Here is a 9,244-nt window from a genome sequence, read left to right on the forward strand (position 1 = left end):
GAGACCTAGGCAGGTAAAGGTGTGCTCTGGGCACTCATGTGTATTAAACAACCCAGCTTTAAGGTGGGCACTGCTCTGAGAACACGCACAATGCTGCTTTGCCGCTCTGCTCAGCGCTTTCTCTGCCGGGTTTTCTCATGTTCTTCACTTCCAAGGGCAGAAAGAAACTGTTTACAAAACAAGCGGCTTTTCAGCCTGTGAGCGACACCTTGTAATGTTTCCAAGGTGAAAGGAGCCGAATTGAATGAGACCTAGGCAGGTAAAGGTGTGCTCTGGGCACTCCCCCATGTACCTATGGCCATTTTGTGGTCATCCTTGGCTTTCCGCAGCTCCTGCTGGAGCTGTCCCATGGTTTCTGGTCCTTGCGAGTCATCGGTTTCCATCGCCCGGGGCTGGGGCTGGGGCCGGGCTCTCTCCCGGCGCCGCGGGGCTCGGAGCGGGGCCGCTGCCGGGCAACGGCGTGAGGCGGGCGGGCCTTCCGCTTCCGAGTCAGCGGGGCCGGGCCATGGGGCGGAGGAGGAAGACGCTGCACGACTACGCGGCCGAGTTCTCGGAGCTGTCGGTGCGGCGGGAGCCGGCGGGGCCGGGCCGGGCGGGCGCCGTGGAGACGCTGTTGTGCACGCCGTGCCAGCTGCCCCTGAGGGTGCGCCGCGACCGCATCCTGGAGCACCTCAGCTCGGGCCGCCACTGCCGCAACCGCCGCCTGCTCCGGCAGCTCGGGCTGCGCGCCCCGGGGCTCCGGTGAGGGACACAGAGCTGCTCGGGCTGACCCCTCGGCCTTTCCCTGCCTCGCCCGACCGACCATTGCTCCGGCTTATCCTGCCTTTCCCTGCCTCATCCACCCAATTCAGTCTCACCCGACCGACCCCTCCTCGGGCTCATCCTGCCTTTTCCTGCCTCACCCGCCTCATCTCAGTCTTACCCGACCCACCCCTGCTCGGGCTCGTCCTGCCTTTCCCTGCCTCACCGGACCGACCATTGCTCCGGTTTATCCTGCCCTTTCCTGCCTCACCCACCCAATCTCAGTCTCACCCGACCCACCCCTGCTGGGGCTCACCCGGCCTTTCCCTGCCTCACCCACCCAATCTCAGTCTTACCCGACCGACCCCTGCTCGGGTTCGTCCTGCCTTTCCCTGCCTCACTCACCCTATTTCAGTCTCACCCGACCGACCCCTCCTCGGGCTCATCCTGCCTTTCCCTGCCTCATCCACCCTATTTCAGTCTCACCCGACCCACCCCTGCTCGGGTTCGTCCTGCCTTTCCCTGCCTCACTCACCCTATTTCAGTCTCACCCGACCCACCCCTGCTCCGGCTCACCCCAAGGCCTTTCCCTGCCTCACCTGCCCCATCTCAGTCTCACCCGAGCCCAGAACAGTGTCCCCAGCTGGACCAGTGCCTGTCCCCCTGTGCTGGGCACTGCTGAGGCCCTTCGGGTGCCTTGCCCAGTTCTGTTCCTCACTACAAAACAGACATTGAGGGTCTGGAGCATGTCCAGAGAAGGGCATGGAGCTGGGGAAAGGGATGGGGAGTCAGTCCTGTGAGGAGTGGCTGAGGGAGCTGCGGGTGGCACTGCGTGCTGTGGTTTAATTGACAAGGAGGTGTTCAGTCAAAGGTCTGCCTTGATGATCTTGGAGGTCTTAATGATTCTTTAATTATCTGTCTCACCTGACCCCACTCAGGAAGCATTTGGACAGCATCCTCACCGTATAGTGGCATTCTTGGGGTGTTCTTGTGCAGGGTGTTCTCAAGAGTTGGATTTGATGATCCTTGTGGGTCCCTTCCAGCTCAGGATATTCTCTGATCCTCTGATCTCTGTCTCCTCAGCTCTGCGGGTCCTGACTCCAGCCTGAACCTGAGCCTGCCCCTGCCACTCGACGTGCCCTCCCTGCTCTCCCATCCCTCCTTCCTCATCACCAGTGGATCTGGTGCTGGCTACAGCATGGTGCCCTCCCTGCCCTCCTACCACAAGCTGCTGGTTCCCCACCACCCCATCTCCACCACGCACAGGGACGACCCAACACCCTCCACCAGCCACCCCTCACCGCTGGCCACCTTCCACACCAGGACTGCACCTCTTGGCCAAAGCGGGCCCGCACCTGATGCCTCCAACAGCCCAGCACCTCCCTCATCTCACGGTGGCAGCGGCGTCGGCCTCGTGCTGTTCGGCGCGGGGCTCGTGAGCACAGCCTTGTTGCAAAGCCTGCTGGAGGAAGCGGGCTGCTGCCTGCTGTACGTGCTGGAGGATCAGCTGGAGGAGGTGGAACGTGGCTTTGGCACCCAGGTCCTGGCTGGCACCAGGGTGCTGCGGCAGCAGGATGCCAGCGTGGCGCTCAGCGATCCGCGGTACTGACGGCCACCAGCTCCCGGGTGTGGCTCTGCTCAGGGAGGGGGGTTCCATGCAAGCCTTGCCTTCCCCTCTTGGAAACTCGGTGTTAGCCCCAGACTGTGCCTCTGGCCATCCCTGTGGGAGTGAGGGGTCCTTTTGTCACCTAGCCACGGGTCCTTCAGGAGTCTCTGAGAAGCTTAACTGGGTTTGTGTACCCAGATTAATGGAAACTTGGAGGTGTTCAGTTACAGGCAGTTTTGTTAAGAAATTAAAAAAAAACCATTTTCCTCCATTCCCACAGAGCAATAATAAATGACATCTTCCCTGCTGCCTGCCAGTTTCCCTGTCTCAGAGCAGTCAACTGAGTTTGGTGGCTCTTAGAGCTCTGAGATAAGCAAGGGTTGGTGTAAATAGGGAGGATTGTGGCATTTTGCTTTACAGTTGAACTGAACAACTGTAACATCACTAACGTGCTGTTGCTGTCGTGTCTAAAATACTGCAGGAGCAAAAGCAGAGCTTTTAGGAAAGGCAGATTTGATATTAAAAAATGAATCAGAGGAAGCTAAGGTGCATTGATCAGCAGCTCTACCACATGAATACTTTGGCTTTCTCTGTGTGTGTTAACTGATAGGATTTAAATCCTTTTTTAAAGAAAACCTTTAAAATATTTTCTCCTAGAAGATGCAGGAAAAGCAGTGCAATTCCTTTGTGCCACTTGTGATTTTAACCTATGTGTGTCGATGTATATTTCATCTTCAGAGCAAGCACCAAGTTCCTTCTATAACCCACCTGGCTCTTCCAGAGCAGCGGGATTTTAGGTTTTTTTAACTGTAACCAAATAGATGTTTTGAGCCTTGTTTGATCTAGTGAAAACCTTGTCCTTACTGAAGATCTGTCTTGATTCCTGCAGAGTCTCTGGAGCCATTATTTGTTGCCCACCTGACAAAGCCCATGAGATGGTAAGAGATGCCTTACGAGCAGGTGAGAGGAGCAGCTGCACATTTTCCCTGTGCCCATTGATGTGCACTTGTGAGTGTGTTTGTGTTTCAGCAGCAGCCCTGGAGCTGTGCAGGCTCTCAAATTGAGTAATTAAAGTGACTGAGATCCCTGCTGATGTCAATGGCTGGACCACCAGGGGGGTTTGTGCTAAGCTGGTCCCAGTATGACTGGGCAGTGTCTCATCCTAAAATCCCACCAGGGCTCACAGGAAAGCTGTCACCAAAACAGTCCCACTCCTGGGGTCTGGGACAGCTGAAACCACAGCAGGCAGGCAAAAGGGGATAAATGCCATCAAAACCAGAAATGTGATGAGCTGTTACTGCAAGATCAAGGTGTTTTGTGCAGCTGTGTCTCCCCTGAGCCCTGTGTGTGTCCTGTTTTGCACAGGTAAAGGTGTGTTCTGCGAGGGGCTGCCCAGCTTGGACAGACAGACAGCAGAAGCCTGTTTCGATGAGGCCGACAGGTGTGGGAGGCCACTCGTGTGTGGGTTCTACAAGTAAGACCTGTGTTTTTCCTGTGATTTATTCTTGATAAAATCGCATGTCTGGAAGCAGCACTGATTCCTCAGGCTTTCCTGCCTTTGTCCTCGAATCAGCTTGGTTTCACCTCATTCCTTGTTTCCCTTGGAAGGCGCTTTGACCCAGCCCTGCAGTTCCTGTACAAGAAGGTGCGGGACAGCCGGGCGCTGGGCAGGATCCAGCGGATATGGACCAGCAGCAGCCTCTATCCTGCGGCCTCTCTGAGCCTGCTGAAAGCCTCAGGTACCCAGCAGCTCCCTGCTGAAGAGTCTGGGCTTCACTCAGAGTCATGGAATGGTTTGGGTGGGAAAGGACCTTTAAGCTTATCTGTTCCACCCCCTGCCATGGGCAGAGACACCTTAACCAGACTAGGTTGATCCAAAAGCTGTCCTGGAAGTGTCTTTATGCTCTCTGGGAATTCACCTGAATTTGTATAGCCTTCAGATCCGTGGGGAGGAGTGTTTTTTGAGGAGTGTTTTCTTTACCAAACTTCATTTCTGTGCATTTTTTTGTCCCTTTAGAATTAGTTCCTTCACTGTGGGGGCTTTTTATACCATCTCTGTGCAGTTCAGAAATGTACATTGGCTGTGGGTTTCAATATGGAAACATTAATGCCCAGTTTTGGTTCTTCCAGGTGGAATTTTTTACAACGCTGCTGTGCATGACATAGATATTATCAGTTTGTTGTTGGGAGAGAGTGTGCCAGATACAATATTTTCCCTGGGCCATGCCTTCTGTGCAGGTAAGAGTCTTTTGATGGTTTATTGGGTACCTCTGGACTTCAGGGTTAAAATTGGGAAGAAAGAAGGAACGAGAGCATTATAGCCATGACATCTGTTCCATCGTGGAGCAGCTAAATAAACAGGCTGGTGGAACAGAAGGCAGATTCCTTGGGGGTATTTGGTGAAGATCTCTGAATCTGGTGACTCTCCTGCTGAGGTGAAGCAGTTGCAGTGGAGTTATCATTGAACATGACTCTGCAGGACACCAGGTTTGGAATCAGAGTGCAGAAGATAACTTGGCTAATGTTTGAGCGCACAAGAATGTCAATGAAATGTTCATTCTCTGCTTTCTCTGGCCCTTCCCTGTGGATCCCAGCACAAAGCTGTGTGTTTGCTCTGGGTCATGTTGGGCTGCTGTGCACACTGAGTTACCACACTCATTTAAGCCACCCATAAGAGGTGGAAGCTGCCATTTTTGAAATGGAAATGCAGAGTTTTAATTAAAGTAATTGCAGCAGCTGCCAGGCTTGGCTGGCTGGGGTGAGGAGGGGCAAGATGCAAGGCTCTCTTCCATGGCACACATTGAAATGCAGCAAACCAGAGCCCTCCAGGAGGGTTCTGTACCCTCTGCCTTACTCCTGCAACATGCTGGAAGTTGTCTGATCCTGGAGGCACAGGTGGGTGCCCTCACTAGGGAGCTGCAGGCTGGGGAGGTGGAGTTGGGCCTGGGGCTGTGTGTTCCTGCAGAGCTGCCTGTGTTCCGTCAGGAATGCTGGTGAAGCAGCTGGGGTGCTGTCACCAGTGTGTCCTGTAGGAAGGTGTCACAAAGCCAGTGTCACCTCCCCAAGGAAGAGCAGCAGTTTGTAGCTGTAGGATGTGCTGGTTTGCTGTTCCTGGGGTGAGCCAGGCCTGTTTTGTCCCCAGACATGGGCTGCCTGAGGGACGTGGACACGGTCACCATCTGCATGAAGTTCCCCAGCGGAGCCATTGTCACTCTGGACATCAGCCAGCACTGCACCAGGAGCTGTGACCAGCGGCTGGAGGTGGGGTCCTGCTGCTCAGTCAAGTCTGTTTTGACTCCAAGGCCCAGCACAATTTTTCCCCTCTGGGTGTGCCTGCAGCACATTTCCCAAGACCCCTCTGTTACAGAATCACTGAGGTTGGAAAAGACCTCCAGGATCATCAAATCCAACCTGTCACCAGTCCTCACCTTGTCATCCAGAGCGGAGCTCTAAGTGCCACATCTGTTTGTTTGGCTGTTGTCTCAGCAGCAGTGGCTTCTTGTTCTTTTTCAATCTACAATCTTTCTCTTTTCTCACCCAAATTTTCTTTCTCTCCCATGCATTATCCGGTGTTACGAGCTGCATGAATCATACCAGAGCAGGAACTGGTGTCAGCTCTCCTGAAGCTGAAATTGAGCAGATTTCCTTTGTCCTTTCCAGAGTGGAAGTGTAAATTCCTACAGTCATGAATAATTACAGCTATGGGGGCTGTTCTTGGGGAGGAATTTCTGTTAGGCACTTCTAAAAGGGGCTTTGCTCAGGTGAGGTACCACACAAGTGGAAGCCACTGTACTACAGCAGATCCATGGTGTTTCTGTTGTGTCTGAGCCATACCAGGGCTGGGGCAGGTGTGACTCCTCATTTCAGAACCTACTTTTGTCTTAGTTTTACAAACCAGGGCTTCTCTAACCTGGCCAGGTGTGTGAGGTTGAAAATATGATAATTTAAAAATGCTCTTTCTTCCCTGTTTTGCTCCTTCCCTCAGGTTCACGGGTCTCAAGGGACGTTAAGGGTGGACAACCAGAACCCCCTGGGCATCACAGAGCATGGGACTTCTGTGTCCATCTGCTCCCAAACCCAAGCTGAGCGCTATAGAGATGCATACAGGGAGCTCTTCCGGCACTTCCTGAGAACCCTGAAAGGTGGGACAAGGCTTAAATTGATGGCTGGTGTTGCTTTGGGTTGGTTTTGTTGGGGGTGCACTGTGTCAGGTCATGGACATGGGTGGGGGATGATGATCTGAAATTCTGCTGGGAAGAAATGAGAGTTGGGAGGGGAAATTGCCTTGGACCTAACTGTCCTTTGTGGTGAAAGCAGCTGTTTGTGACAGCCAGGAGATCCTCACCTGAGCCCTGGCTGCCCAGAAGGGATAAAAATCACAGAATCATGGAGTGGCTTGGTTAGGAAGAGGCTTTGAAGATCATCTAGTCCAAGCTATTTTTGTTAAACAGTATTTCAGTTCTTGTGGCTGCATTGACAGGGCAGGAGGAGGTGCTGAAATGTTTTAACTCCTGCAGCACCAGTGCTGTGGTGGGATCTATGCTCACAGGGGACCACGGGTTTCATCCAGTGCTTTGTTGCTGTCCCACAGGCCAGGAGCCCCCCGTGGTCACCAAGGAGCAGTTCCTCTGGACAATCCAGGTCGCTGCAGCAGCTGAGCAGTCCTGGAGGAATGGATCTGCCGTGGACTTGCGCAGCAGTGCCGCTGGAGTCAAGGCTGAGCTCGTGTGACAGCCGCTCCCACCCAGTGGCCTCAACAGAAGCCTGGATGGTGGTTTTGGTGTTCCCACTGGGAATGCCCAGCAGACAGAGGCACTTCTGAACCAGGAGCACTTGGTGCTGGGGCAGTGCAGGGTTCCTACCATGTCAGTCAGAGCCTGCAAGAAATTCCGTGTGGTTTCATCCAGGTGGCTTTTCCTCCTGGAGAGTGCTGCTGGCCACAGAGCTCTGTTTCCCTGGGAGAAGAGTGATGCTCCTCGGGCCAGGCAGGGTGGTGTAGGACCACCAATAGCTGGGATGAGGGAGAAATCTCCCCTTGGAGAGGGAACAGCCACTGACTGCCTGGAGGAGAAGTCACAAGCAGGCACCTTCCCAGCAGTGCCACAGGGGAGGTTATTTAATACTCAGAAAACCACAGGAGCATCTGTGAGTATGTTTAGATTGGATATATGGAAGAAATTCTTCCCTTTGAGGGTGCTGAGGGGCTGGAATAGATTTCCCAGAGAAGCTGTGGCTGCCCCTGGATCCCTGGAAGTGTCCAAGACCAGGCTGGACAGGGCTTGGAGCAAGCTGGGATAGTGGAAGGTGTCCCTGCCATGGCAGGGGGAGGGATGGGATGAGCTTTAAGGTTCCATCCAAATAAACCAGTCTGGGATTCCATGATCCTGTTTGGGACACAGACCCCAGCAGAAGGCAGAGCCACAGGCCAGTCAGTGTGTCTGCCAGGAGCTTTGGACCTTTGTCATGTCTGGAGCTCTCTGCAGGTCTGTGGCTCTGACTGTTCCTGTCTGGCTGTCACATGCCAGTTTTCAAGATCTTTTGAAACCTTTTTTTTTTTTTTTTTTTTTTGTATTTTTTATGGAATTACAACAGCATTCTTGACATCTTCCATTTCAAGGCATTAGTTTATAAACTTCTTGCAAGAACCTTTAGTTCAATCAATTTCCAATTCCTACCTGTGGAATATATACTCCTAAAACTAGAAATAATGGTGAAATTTATGTTCTTTTTGGGAAATTGTTTTTAACAGCATAATTTTTCAAGCTCAGAAAACCTGTGTCTTAATGCTTGTTGTCTGTTCCATTCACTATTTTTTAGCCATTTATGGTGAAAAAAAAAAAGATTTATGTGTTCAGAAGCTGGTTTTTGCCTCTCTGTACTTGCTGTAGCAGATTAGTACACAATGGTGGGTTTCCTTTTTGTTTCAGTAGCTTCAGGCCCTTTGAGGTCCTACAGTTGAAGGTTTACTCTAGGTTAGGAGGGCACTTTCTGTCCAATTTTAATTTCCAGATGCAAGAATTCCCATATTGCTTTTATTGTGTTACAAAAAAAAAAAACAACCCAAAAAAAAAATAAAAAAAACCCCAAAAAAACCCCCAAAAAAAAAAAAAACAAAAAAAAAAAACAAAACAAAACAAAAGATAAACCACAGCTATAAAAATAACACATTTTCCAAAGATAACATTACAAAAAATACAATTCCTATCACAGAGTGATCCATTAATACTGCTGGGAACAGCCCTGGGAATGCTGGAAATGTGAGTGGTTGTTGCAAAAGCTTTAAAGCATTAAAGAGCTTTACTGAGCCATTTCCAGGGGACACAGAGTCACTGTCAGCCACACCAGGGGAGTTCTTAATCCCTGTGGTGGGATGGCCTCAGGGATGGTGGCTGCACCTGCAGCTCACCAGTACCCGAGGGAGAGGAGGGACAAGAGGCAGCCTCTGTGTGCTGAAGGCTCAGAGCTGCTGAGCCTTCACACCCAGACACCCAGAGAGGGCTTTGGAGGAGGGCCCAGGGCTGTGGGTGCAGCACGTCCAGTGGTCACACTCCTGTTCCCCTCGGAGAGGGAACAGCCACTGCCTACCTGGAGAAGTCACATCTCAGGTTAGCCCTGGTGGGACTTGAGCTCTTCTGCTCTTGCTTAGAGGGTTCAGGGCTTTGTGAAGGGTATCCAGCCCCTTCCCCAGCCTGGGGGTGATGGGGAGCAGGGGCAGGGCTGCCTTTGGAGGCCTCCAGAGGGAGAGTGCAGCAGTGGGAATGTGCTGGGCAGCATCATCTCTGTGCAGGTTCCCTCAGGCTGCCCAAAATCTCGAGTGACCCAGGGCTGAGGGGGCAGGTGCAGCAGCTCCCTGCCCTCCCTCCCACAGCGACAGCTCCTGTGACTTCAGTGCCTTTC

General features: G+C 52.5%; 1 protein-coding gene across 1 annotated transcript; it reads left to right on the forward strand.

The window, feature by feature from the left end:
- Positions 1-462: 462 nt before the first annotated feature.
- LOC121344050 (myo-inositol 2-dehydrogenase-like) lies at positions 463-7,622 on the forward strand. The gene is made up of 9 exons (XM_041419718.1): positions 463-741; positions 1,825-2,343; positions 3,237-3,307; positions 3,713-3,821; positions 3,956-4,086; positions 4,478-4,585; positions 5,490-5,608; positions 6,333-6,489; positions 6,939-7,622. Exons 1-9 carry the CDS (start codon positions 506-508, stop codon positions 7,076-7,078), a joined length of 1,590 nt encoding a protein of 529 aa, XP_041275652.1. The 5' UTR covers positions 463-505; the 3' UTR covers positions 7,079-7,622.
- Positions 7,623-9,244: the final 1,622 nt, after the last annotated feature.

This window comes from Onychostruthus taczanowskii, unplaced genomic scaffold (assembly GCF_017590055.1).
Source record: "Onychostruthus taczanowskii isolate IOZ18803 unplaced genomic scaffold, ASM1759005v1 scaffold61, whole genome shotgun sequence".
In the NCBI taxonomy this organism is placed as follows: Eukaryota; Metazoa; Chordata; class Aves; order Passeriformes; family Passeridae; genus Onychostruthus; species Onychostruthus taczanowskii.

What these genes read in the sequence shown, in the direction of transcription:
- LOC121344050 (XM_041419718.1), top strand. Translation starts at nt 506, where the DNA reads ATGGGGCGGAGGAGGAAGACGCTGCACGACTACGCGGCCGAGTTCTCG. An exon ending in CTGCGCGCCCCGGGGCTCCG is followed by an intron (nt 742 to 1,824) that starts GTGAGGGACACA and finishes CTGTCTCCTCAG; the next exon opens with CTCTGCGGGTCCTGACTCCA. An exon ending in CTCGTGTGTGGGTTCTACAA is followed by an intron (nt 3,822 to 3,955) that starts GTAAGACCTGTG and finishes TTCCCTTGGAAG; the next exon opens with GCGCTTTGACCCAGCCCTGC.